The sequence below is a fragment of the Rhinopithecus roxellana genome, chromosome 5 (assembly GCF_007565055.1).
Source record: "Rhinopithecus roxellana isolate Shanxi Qingling chromosome 5, ASM756505v1, whole genome shotgun sequence".
Lineage (NCBI taxonomy): Eukaryota > Metazoa > Chordata > Mammalia > Primates > Cercopithecidae > Rhinopithecus > Rhinopithecus roxellana.
In genome coordinates this window covers 109,682,298-109,707,510 of record NC_044553.1, presented here as the reverse complement: position 1 = coordinate 109,707,510, position 25,213 = coordinate 109,682,298, and the positions used below count along the sequence as shown (strand labels likewise).

General features: G+C 49.0%; 1 protein-coding gene across 1 annotated transcript in view; it reads right to left on the bottom strand.

Annotated features, from left to right (window-relative positions):
- TMEM266 (transmembrane protein 266) overlaps window positions 1-24,795 on the bottom strand; it is a 71,235-nt gene extending 46,440 nt beyond the window's left edge. Inside the window, exons 1-3 of the mRNA XM_010375724.2 lie at window positions 24,659-24,795; window positions 21,085-21,273; window positions 2,189-2,343 (exon numbers count right to left, since the gene is read on the bottom strand). Of these exons, the coding sequence (XP_010374026.2) occupies window positions 2,189-2,343; window positions 21,085-21,273; window positions 24,659-24,696 (382 nt within the window). The 5' untranslated portion in view covers window positions 24,697-24,795. The remainder of the gene's footprint in view (window positions 1-2,188; window positions 2,344-21,084; window positions 21,274-24,658) is intronic.
- Window positions 24,796-25,213: the final 418 nt, after the last annotated feature.

The window sequence follows — 25,213 nt, the reverse complement described above, 5'->3', positions numbered from 1 at the left end:
AAGCTCTGGGATCTGCAGACCCTGGGGGTGGGTAGAAGTCAGGTCACAGAGCATAGCCAGGGGAAGACAGCTGCAAAACCAGGTTCCAGGTGGGAGACTCTGAGGCCCCCTGGCTTTGGGCCAAGGCGACCCTTAGAAGATGAGCCCAGAGTCAGGCCACATGAATACCAGTGGGAACGAAGAGGCTGAGGCCCATGTGACTCCAAGAAGACCTCCAGATGATTCTGAAAACATAAAATCTCTCCCCATTATTTCTCAAATGAATTCCTGTGCCTTTTTTTACGGTTTGCTTTAGAAGAGCAATAAATCTCTGATTGTGCGTTTTATGGAATTTAAGATGCCTTTTATGAGCTGCTATTGGATCTCCCACCAAAATCAATCTCCTGGATACTTAATTTTAAGCAAAATTCCAGTGTCGGCTGGGTTCTCAGTTCTCCTCAATACCTTGTCATAGCCCGAGCAGCCGAGGGCCCCGAGGACAATCCGCCACGGGGAAAGAAAGGCTCCGTTATGGGCAGGTCTCATAAAAAGCAGACAGTACGGGTGAGTGGGAGGGAAAGTATACAACATGGTTTAATTGAAGACAGGTTGAGTGTAAAACCAGTACCGGTCACTTTATGCTGGAAGATCCTTTAATTGGAACCAAGGGGCCACCAGCTGCATAAAACCCAACTAGGCTTATCAGACAAAAGCAATTCTGTGCTCACCGTTCATCCTCTCTCAGAGAACAGAAAAGGCTCATGTGACTTGGAGGGTGCTTGGACAGACCCTGAGTTCACAGGATCCCATAAAAGGAGTTGAGGGCATTTGAGAAAGGAAGCCCAAGACGTCTGAATGGGTTTGGGGGTAACTGGATCTACAGTCCTGGATTTTGCCAGTGGAAGGAAAACAAGTCTCTTTGGGGCTGATAATTGTACCTTTTATTATTATTATTTATTTATGTATTTATTTAATTTGTTTATTTGAGATGGGGTCTCACTCTGTCACCCAGGCTGGAGTGCAGTGGCGTGATCATGGCTCACTGCAGCCTCGACCTCCCAGGCTCAAACGATCCTCCCACTTCTGCCTCCCGAGGAGCTGGGACTACACGCGTGTGACACCATGTGGGCTAATTTTTACATTTTTTGTAGAGACAGGGTCTCGCCATGTTCCCCAGGCTGGTCCCAAACTCCAGGGCTCAAGCGATCCTTCCACCTTGGCCTCCCCAAATGAGATTACAGGCATGTGCCACCACACCTGGCCTGTGCCTCTTTTTAAATTTGCATTTGAAGGATCTACCTTTTGAGTCAGGGCAATATGGGGAACCAGGAACTGCACCAGAAACCACTAAGTTATCCAAAGTCAAGAGGCAAGATACCTGCGCCTGCCCCTCTGGTGCGACAAACAGCATGGGGTAGGCCTGGTGGGGGTAAGCGGTGGATCCTCCACTCAGACAGCGATGTCACTATGGGACATCCAGGACAGAAGAGGTGGAAGACGAGGTGTAACGTGAAACTAGGACAAATATCAAGAGGAAGAGAACTGGCCAAGCAGTTAAATGACCTGGTGCCTTGAAGTCCCAGCTCCAATACTTCTTACTTAGGGCAAGTATCTCACTTCTCCAAATCTTAATTTGCCTCATCTACAATATGGGATCATATCCATGTCGCCCATCTCACAGGGTTACTGTAGTGTCAAATGTGTGGAAAAATGCTTTAAAAACTATCATGATACACATAAATCACACTGCCAACTCAAAGCTGGATAAAAATACCAGGAATCTTATCATTGTGGTCGCTGTCATAAGTAGTTACTACAAGCTGAGATGCCTCCGTAAATGGGAATTCTCTTTAGACTACAGAAAATTCCAACCTGGAAAATCCCAAATGGGAGCAATTAAAAAAATGCATACAGGGGTCCCCAACATTTTTCATCTCATCAGTTTCTGATCATGGAATGCTGGGGAGAGGACTGCAGAGGCCACATTGGGCAGAGAGGGGCAAACTGAGGCTGGGGGTGACAGAGAGAGAAGCTGCCAGATGTATTTCCTCCCCAGTAGCCATCCCCATGAGCCCTGGGGCCTGAGGCTGGGCAGCAGCATCGGTGGGGGCAGATCACGGCCTGCAGGTTGGGGACCCCTGATGAATGCAGATGCACATTGAATATTGACATCATATGTATTGGCATATGTATCTCTCTTGCTACTCACACTGGAGAAGCTTTATATCTATTAGAAGTTCCAGAGTCAGGAGAATCACCACCAATATTACACAGGCTACCAGGAAACTGTTGAGACTTGCACTGAGCAAAAATACCTGCCACACGGCTGCTCTCTTCCCACAGCACGGCTTCAGCCAGTTAGACCTGCGGGGACAAAAGTGGGGAGAAGAGAGGCTAAGAATAGGAGGGGACAAGAGGGTGGGCCCCAGTCAAAGCCCTGCTCTCAAACCCACCAGCGTCACTCCTCCTGGGCTCTCTCCCTGGCTCTAGGCTTCATGGCGAAACACAACCTTATTCAAGAGGCTGGGGAGCATCATAAAGGGTGAAAATGTCTCATTAAGAAATGGAGCTGGCCATTTTTTTTCTTTTTTCTTTTTTCTTTTTCTTTTTTTTTTTTTTTTTTTTTTTGAGACAAAGTCTTACTCTGTTGCCCAGGCTGGAGTGCAGTGGTACAACCTCAGCTCACTGCAACCTCCGTCTCCCAGGTTCAAGCAATTCTCCTGCCTCAGGCTCCCAAGTAGCTGGGGCTACAGGTGCATGTCACCATGCCCAGCTAATTTTTGTATTTTTGTAGAGATGGGGTTTCATCATGTTGGCCAGGCTGGTCTCGACTCCTGACTTCAGGTGATCCACCCGCGTCGGCCTTCCAAAGTGCTGGGATTACAGGCATAAGCTACCACTTACAGGCGGGCTTATATGCAAATCTGCAGCTCATGCATCTCTGTGCTTCAGTCTTCTCAAAGTTGAAAAGGGTATGAGACCAACATCTGGTGGGTTAGTGGACAGTCGGCCTAAGCAGCAAGTGCAGCATGGAAACAATGTGTTATTACTGTACTTCTGTGCAGCTCAGAAGGCGGTGACATGGGCTCTGGCATTTGGGAGCATCTCAATTTGCCTTTAATAAATGCTCGATGAATCACTGAATGGATTTTCCATTTTTCAGCTATAAAAAGGAAGATTTGAACTAGATCGCTGTTTTTCAAAGTAGGCTGCGTGGAACACTAGTTCCACAAAATGTTCACAGCTGTTATTTGATGCAAAAGTTTCCATGATTGGGTATGTTTTGGGAAATTTGGGTCCAATAAAGTTAAATGGCTATTTTTCTCTGTGGGGCATTTTAGGGCCTTCAGTATGCTCTTATGCATCATCGTGGTCCCAAAGAGATTGCAGAATCAGGGCTTCCCAGACTTGCTGGACCGTGACACCCTTTACCACAGAGTGAGAATCTGGCGAGACTAGAGTTCCACGGACTTTCAGGGAAACCCTTGACTATATGATTCTGGGCATCAGAGCAGAGGTGAGGCTGCTGAGGACAGAAGCTTTCCTGAGCAGGTCTGGAGGTGGGAGGGGTCACGGAATCTGAGCTGGATGGGCTCCCCAGGGCACTGGACACCCTTCTCTCAGGAGCACAAGAAAGGCACCTCTGAGGGGTCTGGGGAATACAGGGATGGGGGAGCTGAGGTCAAACCTCACTGGTTTGGTAGTTTAGGTACAAATAGGACCTGCCTGCCTCCCTTGCTGAGGAAGAACTAGGCATCCTGAAGTGGCAGCCACAGCACCAGCCCAGGAGGCCACACTTCTGGCTCTGCCTTCGGCCACCCTGGGGCCCTGCGTGAACGCTCTTCACCACTGTGGCCTCCGCCTCCGCCTCCCCATATGTAAACAAGGATAACGCTCCTGAACTCACAGGTCACTAAAGTTAAAAGAGGAAACTGACTGGCCCTGTAAAGACAATGCAGCTGAAATGGATTTCGGTGATGATGGCGACGATGATGATAAAATATGTGATGGCCTGAACACGGGGTTGTGAAGGGGGCTCTGCCCTGAGGTGCCCCCTTCTCTCGGAAGGAATAATGTGAATGCTTCAAGGAGATTTCGTCCTCACAGTCCATCCAGGGAAAGCCTGAAGGAGTCCCCCGCCATTGGAAGGACAGACAAAGCTCACAGCTCTTCAAGAAACCTGGTGGGGCACTGGGCTTATTCACGTCATTCTGAATATTTTCTAACACCTCTGGGAATGATAGGCCCCCATCCTCAACTCTGTGGGGAATGCAAAGACTGGTGTTCAGTCCCCAAACTCAGGGAGCTGCTCGCAGAAAGACAGGTAGGAGGACATCAACAGGCAAAGGAGGAAGAGGAAGAGGCCCTTTTGGATGGGGCTGTGGGGGTCTATGTGAACCCCGCATGGTCCAAGAGTATGGGGCAAGAGATGAGGAAACCAGCCAGGTCAAAAGGGAGGGTTTTTCATTAAGGGACAAGCAGAAAACAGGAGAATGGTCTGTGGGGGCCAGATGGTGAAGGCCATTGATGAACACCCTCATCGCCCACTGCAGGTGGATTTCAAAGTCCATTGCAAACCACTTCTTTCTGCTTTCATGCTGGCACAAGGTGCCAATCTTCACGCAAGGGGCTGCAGAGGAAACCCCAGACTGAAACTGGGAGGAGCTCAGGAGGGTTGCCAGGTCGCCAGATCAAGCGCCGGATGTCCAGTTAAACATCCCAACTTCACATAAACAATGAGCAATTTTCTAGTGTACCCTAAACATTGCGTATGATAGACTCATACTAAAAAATGATCTGTTGCTTATCTGAAATCCCAATTTAACTGTGAATCCTGTATTCTTATTTGCTAAAGCTGGCAGCCCTAAACTCAAGAGCTGAGGGGTCCAGAGGGGGCCTGGTGAGGGCGACTGTGATTTGATCAGAGAAGCATGGGAACCCTGGGATGCAGGCAGAAAGGCAGGAGAAGCTGGGGAAAAGCACATGGGAAGGCCATCTGTCCCGGAGGGGCAGGAGGGAGGGACCTGGCCAGGGAAGCCAGGTGCTCAGATGACAGCTTTGGCCCTGCTGGGCTGGAGGCTCACAGAAGCCTAAAGCTGCTGCCCGCAGCAGTGCCAGCGGCACAGTGCTCCCATCCATTAACAAGTCTTTGCATTTTAAGATATCCTTGGCTATCATCACTTGGCCACCCTCCTCACCTCCTGATTCTTCCTTCCGGCATCACCTACTCCCCCTGCTTCTTTTCCCACGATGTGACATTCCTGTCTCCCCTTCCGCCAGCCCCATTTTCATCCTTCACACCTCTCGCACCAAGTTCACGCTCAGCCTCCAGCCACCTCAGTGCCTCCGGAAGCCGGTTCCCCTGCCCTCTGCCCGCTCACTCCTCCCTGATGGCTCTAGCATGGTCTTTTCTAGGGCCCAAGGACACCCGGCTCCAATTCCACATTCTCCCCAATGCCCATTCCTGTGTCTGTGGCCCCTAAAACTGATGCCATGTCATTGTCATTTGAAATCTGAGCCAAGCACCTTCAGGCGGTTATGAATAAAAAGGGCAGCTGCCAGGGCCATCTGCCTGGGCTGGCCAGCAGGAAGCCTCATCTTCACGTTCCACAGAAGGCACCGGGCATTTGTTCACCTTCGTGCCTTGGACATCCCTAAGACACTGCTCCTTCTACCCCAGAGGAGGGTCCGGAAGGGAGTAGGGAATGAAACGAAGCATTGTATGCAGGAGCACTAGTTTCGTGTATATTCAGTTCCCTATTGACAGGAGACTCAGGAAGCAGACTGACCTGCTTCCAAGGGAGGAAAAGCCAATTTATATTGCTGTTTAAATGTCATTTTTTCTTTTTCATTTTTTTTGTTAGAGAAACTTACTAATCACATCAGGTGGTTAGCGAGAAGCTGCAGGAGATGGGCGTCTGGAGTTACCTGTGGTCTGAAGTCAGCCCATAGTTGGCCTGGCCCTGCCACCAGAGCACACTCCTCAGCCTCAGGGAAGAGTCAGGTAGAGGACCGGGCAGATGGCAGGATTCGAATGCCAGGCAGGAAATGACGGCCTTGAAGTCAAACGAACGCTGCACCCCCCATGAGCTAAGGTAGGCAGTGTGATCAAGAGAGGCGAAAATCCCTGCTCTTGGGCAGGTTACAATCTAGTGGGAGAGAGGGTCAGGCAATAAATACAACAGGTTACGGTGTGCTACAAGGCGACGGTACCATAAGGAAGACACACAGAGCTGGTGGAGGGATTAGCACAGGTAAAAGATGAGTTGACATTTTAAATATGGTGGTCAGAGCAGGCCTCAGTGAGAAAGTGACATGGGAGAAAGCTAATGGGGGTGAGGGGAGAGCGATTTAGTGTACATGGTTGAAATGTACACTACATAGGGACTGTTTCTGGTAAAATTCTATTCAGCCCCGAAGTAACTCCAGCATGAGAAACACCAGGGTGATGGGAGCCAGGAGCTGGGCCGGAAGAAGGATAGGGCTTCCCCCTTTGGCAGTGCGTGTAACTCACCACCCACCACCATCTAGGCCAGATGCTGCTGGTGCAGACACAGCCCTTGGCACAGCCAACACACAGCACCCAAGAACCCCGAGGCAGCCGCACAATCGCGCCTGTGCCATGCTGCTCTGGTCCTGTCCTTTTATTCTCATGCCAGCTCAGTTGTCCTCTGCCCTCAGCCACCCGCCCCTCCACCATGCCAGTCTGGGAGTGAGTTCGTGCAGGCCTCCTTGTTGGGGTTGTCACTTGCATCCTGCTCTGTGCACCCCCTCCTCTCGGTGACCCGAGGGGAAGGCACATGGGGGTGGACTCGACAGAGTGGAAGGACAGAAGACCACTGTCAAGGAAATGATGGTATCCAGGGGATACAGTGGTTGGTGAGCCCTGGCTGCGTTAGAGCAGGGAGACAGGGAGCCATGGAGACTGGGGGTGGGATGTGCCTCCAGGTCAGTGGATCTCAACCCAAGCTGCACACTAGAGCATCCAAGAGAGTTCTTAAGAACTCCAATGCCCAGGCTGCACACCAGACCTCCTGAACCACAACCTGTGTGAGGACCCAGGCCTCCTCAGATGACTCCAGTGTGCAATCAAGGTGGATGGAAAATGGCTGTTCCGGGTCCTCAATACTCAGTGGCATCTACAGAGCAGCAGCATCAGCATCAGCATCACCTGGCACTTGTTAGGAATGCGGCGTCTCAGCCCTTCCCGGTGCTAGCTGAATTTCAGTCTGTATTTCAATGAGATCCCAGGTGCTTTGGGTGAGAACAAATGCTTCTGGCGGCCTAATAAGAGGTAACAGGTATCTCAGAAGGTAAAGGGGGCATGGCAAAGGGAGTTTGGGAGCAGAAGAGATGAGACAAAAGAAGGCAAGCCAGGGTTGAGCAGCCCTGGGGCATCAAGGAAATGGTGCAGGCAGGCTGTGTGTGAGGGGTGGGGAAAAAGAGTCCAGATAGGTTCTGGGCTTCTTCAGGAAGAGCAGAAACAGAGGGCAGGGCTGCATTAGACTGCAAGACCACAGACCCCAGGGCTCCAGAACAGGGCCCTTGAGGGTGGGTCGGGGGCTGGGAGGCTGGGCTGAAGCTGCAGGCTTTTGGTTGACCAGTGTTTGAAAATCCCAAGCTGCTAATAAAATTTCATCCGAAATTCAGATGACTCGGACATTCCTAGAAGACTGTTTTAGCAGCAAAATAGAATGTGACCAGTTTCAAAAGATTCCTGAGTGGTTCAGTAATGACTCAAGGGGCTTAGTGGGCCAAAGGGGAAATCAGTGTTGACTGTTTAATTAGAGAAGGTGCTTTCCTTCTGTCTTCAACATCGGCCCATGAAGGCCCTAGGGCTGGTTCTCAGGGTGGTGTTATCCCCAGAATTGCCACGAGAGGGCAGGCGTTTCCCAATTTCCTGTCTTGGTGCTGCTGTAGTGAGGGGACAGCTCCAGGGGCCCGGCTTGGGCTGCCAGAGTCTGCAAATACCAACAAGCAGATGGCATGTCCTGGCAGATGGGCGAGTATTCTACCATAGTCACTCTTGAGGCCTCAGAGAAATCCTGGGGTGGGAGGGGAGGCTGAGTACCTTTGTTGCTTCTGCTTCATAGTCTTAGGTGTTTGCATAAAATTTTCAAAAAATCTAGAATATGAAAGCGAAATGACAAACTTCCGGCGGAGGCTTCATATGCGATAAAGCCACAGGGGTGACCTGGAAGGAGCTGGCTCAAGCCACTGCTCCGTCAGGCAGCGTTCCCAAGCCTGGCACTGAAACAGCCCCAATCCGGAAGGGGAGGTAGAGCCGTGTGGCGCTAGGATGGGGAGGGCTGAACTTGCGCCTGTGGGGCCTGCCTCTCCCACACCATAATCCACTATGCAATTGGTCTGCAGTGAGCGCCAGGCTGGCTGTGGCGGGGAGGACATGTGGTGGCGGTGAGGGCAGTGACTGCACTGAGTCTCCTGAGGTGCAAGCTGGGGAGTGGCTAGAGCAGGGGGACCGTGGATACCCTCAAGGTGTCCTAAAAGGGGCTCACAGGCAGTGGAGAGTCACAGCATCAGCCCATCTCCCTGAAGGCAGCCAAACGAGCTAACCCTGTTGGCCCTACTTTGAGATTTTCATCCTTCAAGTTCTCAAGGAAGGAGCTGAGGGAGGTGATCAAAATGAGACTGGAAGCTGCCTGGCAGGAGGAGCCGGATTGAAGCCTGGGGCCCTGGGCTTCCCCAGCTGCTGTCACTCTGCCTTCAGGAAGGCACTGCTAGACCAAGGGCTCAGAAGCTTTCTGGACTGCAGAGCTCTCCAGCAGTGGATACAAGCTATGCCCCTACACCCCCAAAATGTACAAAACCACAGCACTGTGCATAAGATTCCAGGCAGTGCAGGAACTCCTTGAATCTCACCGATGGATCATCTAAGGATACCCAGGCTCCAGGTTAAAGCCCCAGGATTAGGTGATTTGAGGCCCTGCCTAGCTCCACTTGCACCGGTTCTAGCATGCTGAACACGTGTGCCCTGGGTGTCACAGCTGACTTTGCCAATGGTTTTGATGGTCAGCAAAACTCCTGGGTCCCACTTTAGTATATTTATTCCAGATGATTAAAATATTGGAGAAAGCCATGAGACTGAAATGTAACTTCTGTCATTGACATGGACTTATTGATTAAACAAACACTTAAGATACATATTGTGCACCAGGAGCTGTTGTGAGCACTTTACAAATGTTAACTCATCTAGTTGCTATAAAAGGCAAGTCCTTTTTTCTCTGTTTTCATGGAGGGGAAAGCCAGACTTTTCCATCTGTTTGGCTGTTGCTGGCAACTACTGTCTCCAAATCACAGTCGCACCATTGACTGAACTCTGACTGGAATCGTTGAGCCTTAGTTTCCTAATCCCCTAAATGGAGATAATCTGCTTTGACAGGGTTGTTGTGAAATTTAAAAATATTGAAAACATATGTCAAGCCCATAACACAGTGTTTATCATACGATCTACTATGGTGATTTTAGATACACAGTCATTAGAAGGGGGATGAATAAACACAGTAAGTTTCCACATTCATTCCATGCCATCATGGTTCTCATATGCCCACCAAATGCCAGGCACTGTATTGGGTACTGGGCCCATGAGGGTGATCAGAGCCTTCATTCTTATGTAGCCTACAGCCTTATACACGAACTCTGATGATCCAGTGCATTCCTAGTTCTAGGACACTCAAAAGGTAAAACAAGGGGAGGAAAAAGGCAGGAAAGAAATGGGCTCACTGTGTATGATGTCTCTAAAGAGACACATCATCTCAATCTGTGAGAACTACCAACCCAATGCCTACGGGGCACCCTTTCACAAAACATCTGAAACGGTTAGTGGGTCTTCTTTCTCATCCAGGGACAGCCAGAAACACAGGAAAAACACTTAAGCTTCCCCTTTGTTCCCTGTACCCTATTCCAAGGGGCAAGCCACAGCAGCACACAGACTGTGAGACGCGGGCTCATAAGCACACACCACGAAACCAGAACTCTCAAGGTGGAGGTGAGAGGTGACTCTCCCAGCGCTCTGGGAGAGCTAAATAAATGGAAGTTTCCACACAGGCAGCTTCAGTTCTGCAATCAGAGCTAAAGGTTAGCCCTGCTGCCTTGCGGGGAGAGAAGGAGGAGGGTTGTGTGCAGCTGGGGTCACCAGAGTCTGACATTTGCTTGTCCCAGAATCTCAGATTGCTTGCATCCTCAGAAATGTCAACCCTGGGAAACAGTAGGGTGTGGTGGCAAGAGTTCAGGGTGGGGGGTAAGGGGGTGGCGGAAACGGCCAGACACTTGGCAACCTCGCCCCTGCCCACCTCAGGGCACAGTGGCCAACGCACACCATTGACTGGCTGCCCCTTCTTGGGGAGACCAAGGACACCGACCACACATCTCAGAAGGGCTGCCATGTAGGTGGGCTGTGCTCAAGGAGCCACCCAAGTCCTTGGCAAGGGGTTCAAGGTTGACTTAGGGGCGGCAGTGCGGTGCTGTTGGATGAAGTGCCTATAAGGTCTCCGCCACCCTGAAGTCCTCAATTCTGGAAACTGGTCTCAAGTCTGAGAATCTCCTTGTGCTGTGCTTGGAGGACAGGGCTGCTTGGAGGCAGTCAGCTGCCTACTGGGTGAGAACGAGGGAATAAATCGGCACCCCACCCACCAGCTCTCTCCAGGTTTGCTGTGGTTTGGCAAATCCTAGGTCAGCTAAGATCTCCCTCCTTCTAGTTGGCCAAAGTCAATATTCAGGTGCGTCCACAGATGACTGAGGACTCCCATTCCATCCCAGCACCATAAATTCACCTAACTTTTCCTTGCGGGACGTGGCCACGCATTTCAACTTTCCTCCCCTCTCTCCAGGAAACGTCCGCGACTCGCCCCCGACCCAGGTGGTCAGAGGCGCTCCGCCGCCATCTAGCGGTCATCCGCTGCTGTACACCCTGCTCCTTGCGAGCAGGCGGGGAGGGACGGATATTTTGCTGAGAAATAATACATCTGAATGTATTGCCTTTTTTCCTTTTTTTTTTTTTTTATACAGGGTCTCACTCTGTTGCCCAGGCTGGAGTGCATTGGTGCGATCCTGAGTAGCTGGGACTACTGGCGCACACCACCACGCCTGGCTAATTTTAAAATTTTTGTAGAGAGGGGTTCTCACACGCCAGGCTGGTCTCCAACTCCTGGCCTCAAGCGATCCGCAGGCCTCGGCCTCCCAAAGTGTTGGAATTACAGGCATGAGCCACTGCAACCGGCCTTAATTGATTTATTAATCAAGGAAACTTCTTTGGGGTTCCTGGACTACAGGAAAGACAGCTAACCAGTGCTCATCAGGAAAAATGTTTTCGTCTAAATTAAACTTTTATTCTGTGGTTGGGGCATCAAGAATTCTCCTGGAAGCTGGAGCCTACTAAAAATATCAAGGGAGTGAGGGGTCACAGGGTCAATTTGGGGTCCAGGGACAGCTGGCTTGCCGGAGAAAGGGGTGGTGTTTTATTATAGGCAGATCTCACTGGCATCAAGAAAGTGGATTATTAAAGCTCCTTTCTTTTCCTCCCTGAGAAAAAAAGGATGCAAAGCCATCCGAAATCATGTGATGCCGAAATTCCAGACTCTGCAGCTGCATGGCCATGGCGGGGATCAATCTGCCTCATAACCCTGAACCCCCAAAAGCTTTTCCTTCCTCTATCAGGATGTTAAAACCTTACTAAGTGAAGTTGGCATGTTCTGAGGCAAATCTGATTTCCTTCTTCTAGGTGACTTTGTGGAGAAGGCACGGAATTAGCAGGGATGCTCAGACGTGAGCCAGCCGACAACCACAGCAGTAACTTCTAAGGCATAAGAAGCCTGGGGCCTCCCTTGCAGCTCCTTCCCAACTCCAGAGATCTAGGGACCAGCTCCCAACTCCCTGCAAATGGAACTGGGCTTCCCGAACTTCTCTTGTAATGCTTATTTGCATGCAGCCCTACCCATTCACTCACTGATTCATTCATTCAAGTCATTCCTTGATCAGTCAACACCCCTGTTCCAGGCTCAGGTGATCTGATCCCCACCGTGAGGAAACTCCTGGCCCAGTACTGGAGACAGACTTGTAAAGAGAGGAGCAGAGGTCAGTGTCACCCTTGGGTGTGGTGATGGAGGTAGGCAAGGTGCTATGGGTACACTGAGCTGAGGACCTAGCCTGGTGGGGTTGGAGGACAGAAGACTTTTTGGAGGCTGTGGCCCTCAAGCCAGACAGTACAGGAAGAGAGAAGGGTATTTTGGGCTATGGCTTAGTAGGTCCCTACCCCTCCCTTCTCTTTGTCCCCAGTCTTTGCTCGCTGGCATATCTAAAATTATTTCAGTCCTTATTTAGAGATGTTTGCTATATTGGGTCTGTCTTATTTTTCTAACCTGACATCTCAAAAAATATCCCTGTGCCCCCATTATGTTTTTTTCCTCTGAGCGTAAAGTTCTGGCAGAAATGTGCTGTTGGCATCATCTCCAAGTAATAACATCCATTTATGTCTGCCCAAGACCCAAACTTCCTCCAAGCTTCCCCTGCCGAGGAGTCCAGCCCTGACCTCTCAGGCTGGGCTTTTTAGAACCCTAAGATATAAATAACTGTCTTACTAAACACTGAATATCTTTCATTTCTTACTTTATTTTTATTTTTGACAAAGACTATCCCATTTTCTCACCCATGACCATCTTTGCACCCTCTTTTCACTAAAAAGATGGGGAGCATCTTTATCTTTATGTGACCACAGAGTGTCATTTATAAAGTGGGGATGATGACCCCCACCTTGCACCACCATTTCTCCTACAGGGCTGTGGGCTTCTCTAGGGTGGAGACTCTGATCCCTCTGATTTTTCTCTTTTGTCGCCTCTGGTCTCACCCAGACCCTGAAAACTACCCAGGCCTTCAACGTACTTGGTTAAGAGGAAACAGAACTTCCTTTCTGCACCATGATTCTTGCAAACTCAATGTCACTCTTCCAAAGACAGATGATTGGCTCACTGAGAGCCTCATTTTTCTGTACCTCACTTTTCCACCATTGAGTGAGATGACATCCAATGAGAACATCACAGAATGAGAACAAGAAATCAGGGGCTCTGGTTATGTGCAAACACAAAGCCCCAGCACTGTCCACCAGGACAATGGACACTGGTCCAACTGCATTGGAATGAAAGCATCAACTGACCAAGTCATTGAAGAAACAGACTAAGAAGGCAGAGCTTTTCCAAACCAAACAATATCTAGAGAGGCTGGATGAAATTAAGAGCTAATTCGAGACTGAAGGCTATGAAAGGAGAACTGGCTTCCTTAAAAGCTGTGGATGATTCTCTTGCTAATGTTCACACTACCCAGTCCCACTGGAGTAACAGTAATGTACTTTGCGAAATGATACAGTTCAAGGGGTGGGCCTGATTGGCTTATGGATTTTCCCCTGTGCCTTGCCATGCGACCCAATTCTAGCCAAAGACACATGAAGGAGAGAGCTGCTAGAGGCTTCTGGGAAAGTTCTTTGTTGCTCCTAGAAGAGAGTGATGGGCAGCCACTTTCACTTGTCAGACATGAATGAGGAAGGATGTGGCCTGATGACCACAGGCAGCCCTCTCGGAGGGAACCAGTGGAAATGGCTGGTTCCTGTCACAGCAGGAAGCAGGCCTGGGGTGCTTGTAAATGAGCCGAAGTACACATATGGCTCATTTTAGTAGTAATGGGTTGGTGAGGTCCAGGTTCCACATGTTGGGGGTCACATGGCTCTCGGAAGCCATGGGATGAAGTTTACAGCATAAGGATGAAGTCGACACTGCGGCCAGCAGAGTGCAGAGATGAAAGGAATCTGGTTCTTGTTGGCACTGGTGAGTCTCTGGACCAACCTCAAAGCCACCCTTGCCCTGGACTCCATGGTACCTGGACCAGTGAGTGTGAGGTGGGTTTTCTGTTACATGCAGTCCAAAACAACTGGCTAATGGAGTTACCAGTTCTTCATGAGAATAGCGTGGAGAAGAGATATTATTATGGCAGTAGAAATTTATAAGACTTAGAGATGATGGAGTATGAGGCATGAGGGAGAAGACATCAAGCTGGCCCCTCAGGTTATCCACGTAACAGGGCATTGTGGGTGGCTCAGCTGGGGTGCAGATACCTCCCCTGTTCCGCTTCTCCTCTTCTCCTGAGTGTCTGTTCACCTCTGTGGACATGCATGAAGGTTTCTGAGTGATCACTATTGAGGGAGGGAGGCACCTGGTTGGGGGTGGGGGTAGAGGCAGTGGGGGAGAGGCAGATGATGCAGCAGGCATGATGTGCCAGCCCAGCTTCTTGGGTTGAACTGGAGACCTGGGTGTAGAGTGGTGAAGGCCAGAGGCACATAGGACTGGAGCTGGGGCCATAAGTCGTGCATTGACAGCATGGTACAGGCTTGTCATAGGGGTAGCTTTCCTTCCTCACTCTGCATGGAGCTCACACTGCATGGGCTTTGGGTTTCTGAAGCCCCTCCACTTGGCACTGGCACTCCCAGAAGGGACACCATTGGCAGCAATAGCTTCACGGGCACTGGACACGGTCAGGAGGGAGCCAGAGCAAGGGAGGAGGAACACAGACTCCAGGATGACTACGGTTGACTATAGGTGACTAGAGGTGACCACAGCAGGCTTCATGTAGCTTTGGGGCATTTTGGAACCCACTGGTACCTGCTGCAGCAGAAAGGAGACTTAGGTGCTCGTTAATGAGCTGAAATTCATGTTGCTCATTTTGGTAGTGATGGATGGGTGAGGTCTAGGTTCTACTGGTTAGGGGTCATAGAAAATACATATTGAGAAAAGACAGTTCAGTCTGGGGCTTGCAGGGTTTGAGATGGCCAGGACAGGCAGGCCATTGTTGCTCAGGCTAGATTTGAGTGCTGTTACTGAAAAGGCAGTTTTTAGCAATGACTTGGGTGAGACAAGAACATTTGTCCTCTCAAGTATGCAGCCAACTCAGAGGCAAAAGAATAGATCATTCCACAGACTCTCATCAGGATTCCGAGATATGTTTGGGATCCCTGTGAATATGTTCAGGAAGTAGCTGGATATAAGTCGGGAGTTAGAGAGAGATCTAGGCTAGAGACACGACTTTGAATGTTACCAGTTGAAGGAGATTAATTTAAGTAATGGGAATGGATGAAATTACCCAGTGTGTAAAATTAGTAGAGTGAAAATGGCCAAAGGCAGAAAACAAGGTACCCAACATTTAAAGAACAAACAGAGGAACCTCAAACAATTTTTAAAAGGCATGGAAGGAACACCCAGAGGAGGAAGAGGAAAATCAGGAGAGGGGCTGGGCATGGTGGCTCACGCTTGTAACCCTAGCACTCCGGGAGGTTGAGGCAGGAGGATCACTTGAGCCCAAGAGTTCAAGACCAGCTTGGGCAACATGGTGAGACCCTGTCTCTATTTAAAAAATTAAATAAAAAAAGAAAATCAGGAGATCATGGTTATAACAGCCGACACAAGGAGGCTGGAGAGGGAGGGAGTGGCTGACAGTTTCAAATGCTGGACAGAGATAAGGATCGTAGCAACAAGGAAGTGGCTGATGCCCTTAAGAACAGTTTCCGTGGTATGGACAAGGCTGAAGCTGGACTGCAGCAGACTGAGACATGAATGGGAGGGGCAAAGGGGAGGTGGCAAGTGTCTCGAGGCTTTCAAGAAGTTTGACTTCAAAGAAAAAGAGAGGTAATGGTACCTAGCAGGGAGGTGGAGTCAGAGGAGGACACGAGATTGGAGTGTGATGACATGGGGTGAGGAGGTAACTGATGGAGCAGGTGCCTGAGAAGGTGGGAGGGGAAGGCAATCAGAGCTCAAGGAATGGGGCAGGCCGTAAAAGGGAGGAAGGAAGAGACAGGGGTGCGGTGCAGCCCATCCACGACTGTGCCTACTTTCTGAGGGTACTAGGAGAGGAGATCATCTGCTGAGGGCAAGAAAGAGGGGACTTGAGGCAGACACAAGCGATCAGAACTGGCCACCTTGGGACTAAGCAGGACCACAGAGGAGGACTGCCAGGCAAAACTGAGAATCAAGTCATGGCTGGAGACCTTGAGTCTAGAGAGGCACCCAGTCTGCACAGTCATATGATTTTCCTCCCTGAGCCCTCGGCAGCCTGAGTGCAGAGGTGAAGAGAGGAGCAGCAGACAGCTCTGCTATTTGGGCTCTGCTAAGCAGCTATCTGGAGGACAAAGGGCTTCTTTCTAGGCAAGTCAAGGAGCTTGGCCAAGATAAGGTTCTGACCCCACACCAAGGCGACTGCTCCTTCTTCCTCACCCTGCAGGACTTTGATGGACGTAAAGCATACCAAACCACCTCACACCCATTAGAAAGGCTGCTATCAACAAAATGGAAAATAGCCAGTGTTGGTGAAGACAAGGAGAAATCAGAGCCCTCATGCACTGTTGGGTGGAATGTAAAACGGTGCAGCAGCCACTACAGAAAGCAGTATGGCAGTTCCTCGAAAAGTCAAAAATAGAATTACCGTGTGAGTCAGCAATTCCTGCTTTTGGATATATACCCAAAAGCACTGAAAGGGTATTATTATTATTAATTATTATTATTATTTTGAGACAGAGTCTTGCTCTGTCACCCAGGCTGGAGTAGAGTGGTGGTGTGATCTCAACTCACTCCAACCTCCACCTCCCAGGTTCAAGTGATTCTCTTGCCTCAGCCTCCCAAGTAGCAGGGATTACAGGTGTGCGCCACCACACCTGGCTAATTTTTGTATTTTTAGTAGAGACAGGGTTTTGCCATGTTGACCAGGCTGCTCTCAAACTGCTGATCTCAAGTGATCTGCCTGCCTCAGCCTCCCAAAATGCTGGGATTACAGGCATGAGTCACTGCACCCGGACTGAAAGCAGCGTTTTGAAGAGATATTTGTACAGGCATGTTCATAGCAACACTATTCACAATAGCTAAAATATGGACCCATTTGAGAAAAAGCAGTCCAGTGTGGGGTGTGTCCATTGACAGATGAATGCATAAGCGAAGTGTGGTATAGTCACACAGTGGACGATTATTCAGTTTTAAAAAGGAAAGAAATTCTGACACATGCTACAACATGGATGAACCTTGTGGACATTATGCTAAGCAAAATAAGCCAGTTATGAAAGGACAAATACTGCATGATTTCACTTACAGGAGGCACTTAGAGTAGTCAAATTCAAAGGGACAGAAAGTTGGGTAGTGTTTTCCAGCAGCTGGAGGAGTGGGGGAACAGGGAGCTATTGTTTACTGGGTATAGAGTTTCTATTTTGCAAGAAGAAGAGTTCTGGAGATGCATGCTGGTTATAGCTACCCAACAGTGTGATGTCCTTAATGCCACTGATGCTTACACTTAGGAATCGTTAAGATGGTACATTTTGTTACATGTATTTTACCACATTTTAAAAAAATGCTTTAAAAAAAAAAGCACACTGGGGCTAGGCACTGTGGCTCATGCCTGTAATCCCAGCACTTTGGGATGCAGAGGTAGGCAGATCACTTGAGGTCAGGAGTTTGAGACCAGCCTGGGCAACATGGTGAAACCCCGTCTCTACTAAAAAAAAAAAAAAAAAAAAAAAAAAAAAAAAAATTAGTTGGGCATGGTTGCACATGCCTGTAATCCCAGCTACTTAGGAGGGTGAGGTGGGAGGATCACTTAAACCTGGGAGACAGAGGTTGCGGTGAGCCAAGATTATGCCACTACACTCCAGCCTGGGGTACAAAGCAAGACTTTGTCTCAAAAAAAAAAAAAAAGTAAACTGAGAAGTTAAAGGCATTGGACAGGATAGCTAGAAGCAGAATCAGATGGGCAATGCATGTTACCCACAGTCACCGTGATGTTGGAAAGGGATGGCTGAGAAATGGAAGCCCAGTGCTGCTAGCCAGGATCAAGGGATCAGGAGCATACAGATTGGGCTCTATTCCTGTGTCTGTCATTTTTTGTTGTTGTTGAGACAGGGTCTCACTCTGTTGCCCAGGCTAGAGTGCAATGGAGCAATCATAGCTCACTAAAGCCTCAACCTTCTGGGCTCAGTGATCCTCCCACCTCAGCCTCTGAGCAGCTAGGATGACAGGTACGTGCCACCATGCCCGGCTAATTTTTTTTTTGTAGAGATGGGGTTTTGCCATGTTGCACAGGCTGGTCTTGAACTCCTGGGCTCAAGTGATCCTCTCACCTCAGCCTCCCAAATTGCTGGGCTTACAGGCATGAACTATCACGTCCTGCCCCCGTCTCTGTCATTGTGTGACCTTGGGCAAGTTCCTTGTACTCCCTGGGCCCTGCTGTCTTTGAGAATGTTTAGAATGGATGCGTTTAGGTCTCTTCCAGCTCTAACAGTCTCAGATTCAGGGAAACCGAAAAGCCCTGAAACATCACAGAGCTCAAGGGCACTGGGAGGCGGGCAGTGGGGCCACGGAGCACTTTTTTGCCAGAGTCCCTGAGGTCTCTTCATTCCCTACAGAAAAGGTTCATTCCTATACATAACACTGGCCTTTGTAGGAAGAGGGATTTTGGACAAGACTGAAACCAAGCTCAGAGCTGTAAATGAGGACTCTTCCTTTTGTTTTACATTGCCCCAGAAAGGACCGGGTTGGACATTTTGGGAAAACCCCAGGATATGCAGCAAGAGCCAAGAGGCCTGGCGGAGAGAGGTCGTTCCTCCCTCGCAGTGGGATTTTGCTTCGCTTCAGTTTCCCCTGGCTTCGGTCCTGTGCCTGTGCTTCCTTCCTCCAGGAAGCCGTCTGGCTGCCAATCGGGGCCCCCAGCTGAGAGCTCCAGCAGTGAGGCAAATCCCTTCCCTGGGCTGCTTCCTATTTACCCAATGGTAACAGCTTTTCTGGGCACACCTGGAGATTCAAATTAAATCAAGGGCCTCTCTGCCTTGCAGGCGCTTCATTTGGATTCGTTTGTTTGGAAAGAAACCTTGCAAAGGCTCAATTTAGAGGCAAATTGAATGATAAGGCAAAGCCTCTGCCAGCCTTGGGGTTCAGGCTAGGGAGTGATACACAGGGGACACCTGGAAAGGGGTACACCACAGCGCAGGACCCCTGAAAGGGGGTACATCACAGTGTGGTACATCTGGTGGGGGAACACCCATAGGTCCACCCGCGGTGCCATAACACCCGCAGGGGGCACATGTGGACGCTGCTTTGCTCTGAACCAGAATCCCCGGAGGTTTCTCCACTTCTCTCCATACCATCCTACTCTCCACTTGAAAAGGGCCTAACAGGCTCAGGCCAGGGCAGGAAATGAATTCTCCGAAATAGCTAGGGCATGTTAGAAGGCTGCACTACTTCTTTTGACCACCAGAGAGCAGTGGCGCAGTGACTTGCTGGGTGCTCAGAGAAGGACCCACCAGTTACATCATTTGCAGAGCCCAGTGAAAATGTGGGGCTCCTTAAGAATTTCAAGACAGCAGCCACAGAGCATTTAGCCAAGTGTTGGGGCCCTTCTAAGCACGGGGCTCTGTGCTACTGCACAGGTCACATGTGCATGAAGCTGGCCCTGGCCCAGAAGCCTCAGGTTTTAGCCCAGCCTTCAAGATGGTAAGGACCTGACAGAGCTCAGGACAGCGCTGCCACAGCAGGTGTCCCTTAGCTGCCTCCAATCTGCTTGCCTATCCTTTTTTTTCCAGTGTCCTGATGACAATATGCACAATACTTGGAAAAATTACATTTTCAGAGAAAGCCACTGGGGTGTAGTTTCTGCAAAAAAAGGTATGTGGTTTCACCATTGTTAGGCAGTTTATCTCAGGAAGTGGGAAGCTCCTTCCAGAAACAAGCCCAGGGAATCCAAGCTCTACAAATTTAGCTTTAGCTAAGGCTTCTCGTTTGCTTCTAAAATACCTGACAACCCTTCATTTTTGTATTCAAAGCAGCCAGCATGTTCCAAAGTGTTTACCGGCACCCAGGAAAGAAAAGTCCAGAACTGGCTCCTAAGGTCCTGCCAGTATTTACAATGCTGTGTCTAAGAGCCACAGGGTGAGGCTAGGGAAAGCCCTTGTCAGAGTCGGAAGTCTGATCTGCTGTGTGACCCTAGGACCTGTTCCTACCCCTCTTTGGCCTTCAGCTACGCCACCAAGCCCCATGAAAATTAGGACATCAAACTGGTGTGTCTCCCCTGCCCCACCTAGCTCTTGCCCTCTACCACTCACCTTCAGGAAGTATGTTTGTAAGACAGACCAGGCTAATGAGAAGTGAATTGGGAAATGAAGGCATCCAAGCTGACTGACAAACTAAGTAGGAGGAGGTAAGGACCACCTTTTTGAATTGCAGACCCGCATATTCCGCATGCCTTCCCTGGAAAGGGAGTGCCCGAATGTCTGCAGAGCTCCTAGCCGAATTCTCTAGATTCCCTTACATCCTAAGCATGTTCCTGCATGCAGGGTACATTCTTCCTGGTCGCTTCCTAGTGAGAGTCTGCTTCATAAAGAGAAAGTGCAGCTCAAGTCCATCCCTTATGGGCTCTGTGACCTTGGGCAAGTCCCAAATCACTGTGGGTCTCCTCCTTCCCAAGAGGGGAGTGGATGGGTCATTAAGGAGTGCCTCAGTCCTAAAATACATTTTATGACTCTCCTAAGAGGTCACCTAAGGGTCATCTGGCAGGTATTTTCTGTGTCCATTACCTTTTTCTGAGGAAGTATTGTGTGAGTAGGAAAAGGGCCTGAGTGGTCTGCTGTGAACCTCTGCTGTCTCACTAGTTAGCATCTCTCATCTTGGCTGCTGCTGCTTAGAAGATATCCATATAAACCCAGGGCCTTTTTTAAATTTTTTATTTATTTTTATTTTTTTGAGACAAGAGTTTTACTCTTGTCGAAACTCTTGTGGCCCAGGCTGGAGTGCAATGGTGCAATCTCAGCTCACTGCAACCTCCGCCTCTCGGGTTCAAGCAATTCTCCTGCCTCAGCCTCCTGAGTAGCTGGGATTACAGGGCTGCGCCACCATGCTCAGCTAATTTTTGTATTTTTAGTAGAGACGGGGTTTTACCATGTTGGCCAGGCTGGTCTCAAACTCCTGACCTCAGGTGATCTGCCTGCCTCGGCCTCCCAAAGTGCTGGGATGACAGGCGTGAGCCACTGCACCCGGCCTAACCCAGGGACTTCTTAGCTAGCTCAATGGTCCCAGCACCTACCCTTCTCTTTGGTAATCTTCGTCCAGATTTGACAGAAGCTGCGAGCCCGCCGTGGAGAGATCGACAGCAGCCAGAGGCAAGTCCCGATAGGCAAAGTTCACCAGCTGCACAGGAGCAATGCTCTTGGTTTCTTCGTCTACTTGTTGGGAGATGATCTCAACTTCAGAAATTCCTCCTTCTATGGCAGGCCTGGGTTGGAGAGGAGGAACAATGGGAAAGAGTTATCTCCAAGGGCCAAAAAATTCTTCCATTCCTCAAGGAAAGGAAGGAGAATGCTGCTATGCTGGTGCAGGGCTGAGGAAGCTTAAGGTTGCCCCTCTTCCCTCTTGGCCACCCGAGGACTGGACTGAGGCCCTAACAGTCCCATCTCTTTCAGTGGTTGGGGAAAAGTGGGAGAATGGGAAGAGGAAGTGCTCAGTCCTGAAAATATGAGCTTTAGTGGGGGCAGGGTCCTTCATGAAGGGGAGGTAAAGACCCAGATGGATAACTGCCAGCCAGCAAAACTATGGCTCAGACTTTTAGGACTCTGGGTCACTGGACTCTATATGGGAGTAAGATATTCTTTTAAGTTGTCTCCTGAGTTTCTTTGTAAAGGTGTTTTGAAATGTTTCTATTCTCTATTCCACAGTAGAGAAAACGGGTTTCTGTTCACAACTGGATGTACTGTGGTGATAGAGGAGCCTACATGGAGACTTGCAGAGACCTAGTGGGCCTTGGGGTGGTGAGGACAGGAGGCTCCAGCTGTCCCTGGTAGCCACTCCCTTCCTACTTGAACTGGTCCTACCATATGTCTCTTCTTAAGGTTGGGAATACAGGATGGGAGTCACTTGATCCAATGTCTGAGGGGTTGTGGGTTTCTTCCTGTGTTACTGTCAGGCTCACCTTGGGCACTGCCAATAACTGACCACTCCAGTGGCATTCCTGGGCATCTCAGCCAGGGCAGTACCACCTCCCAATCTACCAGGGGGTATTTGGCAATTTGTGGAGGTATTTTTAGTTGCCACCATGACCACAGGTGGTTGCTATTGACATTTAAGTAGGGCTGGGGACGCTACACATTCTGCAATGTGTCAATAACAACTAAAAACTGTCCTGCCCAAACACCCACAGCAACCCTGTCCAGAGATGCTGGACTAGAAAACTTTCCTTTAGCTTCCTGGGGCACCATCTTTGGTCTGTCCAGTATGTCCTTGACCCTATCTCATCCTGTAGGCCCAAGAGTGAGCCCTTGTACAAACAATGAAAGTTAGAAAGGAACAATAGTATAATGGCAAGGAGTAAAATTTAAATATTGGAGGGAACATTGAGGGTCAGTGCCCAGGATAATGAGGGCCCAGTTTTAATACTGAGATGGCAGCCCTGTCTGCTGTAAACTGTTCTTGGGCTCTGGTGCTGGCTTGAATGCCAACTTCTGCAGGGCTCCTCCTGAACCTCAGTTTCTCCAATCAAAGCATGAGGAGGTAAAATAGAATATTCCTAAGGGCTGTTCCTTCTCACTCTGTGATCTGACATGGATAACAGACATATGGAGAAGATTGGAGGAGCTCTGGAGTGACAAGTCCCTATACTTGTGGGGGAGCTCTAAATTCTAAACTTTTCCAACAACCACTGAAATCTAACCAACAATACATAGCTGCAGGCCGGGCATGGTGGCTCACGCCTGCAATCCCAGCACTTTGGGAGGCCAAGGCAGGTGGATCACCTGAGGTTAGGAGTTCAAGACCAGCCTGAGCAGCATGGTGAAACCGTCTCTACTAAAAATACACAAAATTAGCCGGATGTGGTGGCGCACGCCTGTAATCCCAGCTAATTGGGAGTCTGAGGCAGGAGAATCGCTTGAACCCAGGAGGTGGAGGTTGCAGTGAGCTGAGATTGGGCCATTGCACTCCAGCCTGGGCAACAAGAGTGAAACTCTGTCTCAAAAGAAAAACAAAAGCAAAACACAGCTGCAGTTATCCAGGAAGTTCAGAGATCAATCTACCTACTTCTCTTTTGCTTGGATTATCCAATAATTAAGGGGAAAATGAGTTTCTTATTTGAATGCCACAGACTGGCTGCCTAGACCACCTGAATCCACCAAGTAATTTCTAATGCCCGATTCTCATTTGTAGGCCTTATTTAAACCTTTGCTTTTTGCTACTTGTCAAGCACATAATAGTACTCATCATTGTGTGACATTTACAAAATGACTCAAGATCTTTAAACGAAAGTCATAGAATATGAGGTTTCAATGTTTCTCAACAATTTATATAAAAGCGTGGGTGTGTATGGGGGGAATCCCAGCTCCCCCAGATGTTTCCCAAAAAGCAGATGCTGGGTTGAATTTGTTCTCTCTTTTCTTCTGGACGACTCAAGGAAACTATGGATCGCTGAACTAAACAGAGAACTTTCTGATTAATAAGGTGTTCATGGAGAGAAATTAACAGGATATGGCTCTGAGAAGTGCGAACAAACTATTTCTGCCTTTCCAACGTTTCTGTCTCACGTTCCCCTCCCATCAGTGGTCACAGTGGCCTGGCACCATCTCTGGCCATGTGGTGGTCATCTCAGCAGAGAGACAAGGCCTCTTCTGGTGAAGTGAAGGTCCCACAGTGTATAGGCTATATTTAGATACAAAGAATGGTAGGGTAGACAAAATGGATTAATGGTTCCATTCGTTACTTCTCCTTGAGCCCATGCCCTTTGGCATATAACTCCACAGCTCTTTCCATCAAAAGAAAGAATGTATTTTCCTAACCCTTAATTCAGCATTCAGCCATGTGACTCATTTTTGCCAACAGGAGTTAGATGGTAGAAGAGCCAGCAGAGGCATGAAAAGGCTCTGTGAATTTCCGCCTGTGCTCTTGTACCTCCAACATCACCCATGAGAGGGTGAGCAGCCTAGCCTACTGGAGGATAAGAGACGTGGAGCAGAGTCCAGCCTCCTCTAGATCAGCCGACAGCCAGCTATGATCCACATTTAAAAGCCATCCCAGCCAAGATCAGAGGAACTGTCTAGCTGAGTACCCCAAACATGTGAGCAATAAACATTTTTTGTTGTATTCTGCTAAGGTTCTATGGTTGGTTGTACACAGCATTACTGTGTCAACAGATAACAGATTCATACTCCAGATGACAGAGCAGTCAGGCCCATATCTAGATAGGCCAGGACAGTGTGGTGTAATAGAAGGAGTACTGTTTTCATCTTAGTATTCATACCAACCACTTGCAAAACACAAAATAAGTGACCACCTTGCAGGTGCTTGGTAAGATTAAGTGGTTGGTTCATATGGCATCTCAGGTTTTGGGAACTGAAAGCAATTCTCCCTTAAGAATTCTGCCCCAGGTTTCATAAAGCCTGGTTTTAGAAACCCTCTTAGATTTCTAAATTTCCTTGCAATTCCCATTTTGTTAATTCACCTTCAGAGCTTCCTAATCTTGTCTTGAGTCTTGCTTTTGAAAGGTTTCTCCATTTTCTGTGGCCTCCTGCTAAAGGAAATGTACATAGTGGTTGACTAAATTAGAAGATCTTCATCTTCTGGGAGATTTATAGCCACAGTTCTGGATCCAGAGAGCAGATCCCAGCAGTACTTACTGTGGATTGGTCATGTTGAAAGATGCAGCCAGAGCCATGGGTTTTCTTGGTGTTTAGTGGGGCTCAGCTGTCCTGAAGCCTGCTGTCAGCATTTCCAAGCGTGGGTTCTACAAGACACATACAAATATAGTGCCCTGAAAACAAAAATAGGAACTTATTACCTTCAGATGCCAAACCAAAGTCCTCCTAAGCTCATCTAAAAATGGGAGTCCTTAGAACTTTCTTCCATCTAGCACTTTTCTTCAAAGTAATGTTGAATAGATTCTTACAATTACCCTATGGAAGGGTAATAATAAACATAATTTCTCTTTTTTAGATGAGGAAACAAGGCCAGAGTGACAAAATGACTTTTTTGTGTCACAGAGATGGTAGAAGAGCCAGGTTAGTGCCCAGGTTCTCTGACTTCTTATCCACAGTTCTTCCCACTAAACGGCTGTGCCCCCCAAAACAGTGTCCCTTTATACTGCAGCTTTGAGAAGCTTCAAAATAAGGTTTGTCTAAAAAATCTCAAATGTTTTCCATGTATTTTTTCTCCCACTTCCCTTTCCCTTCTGG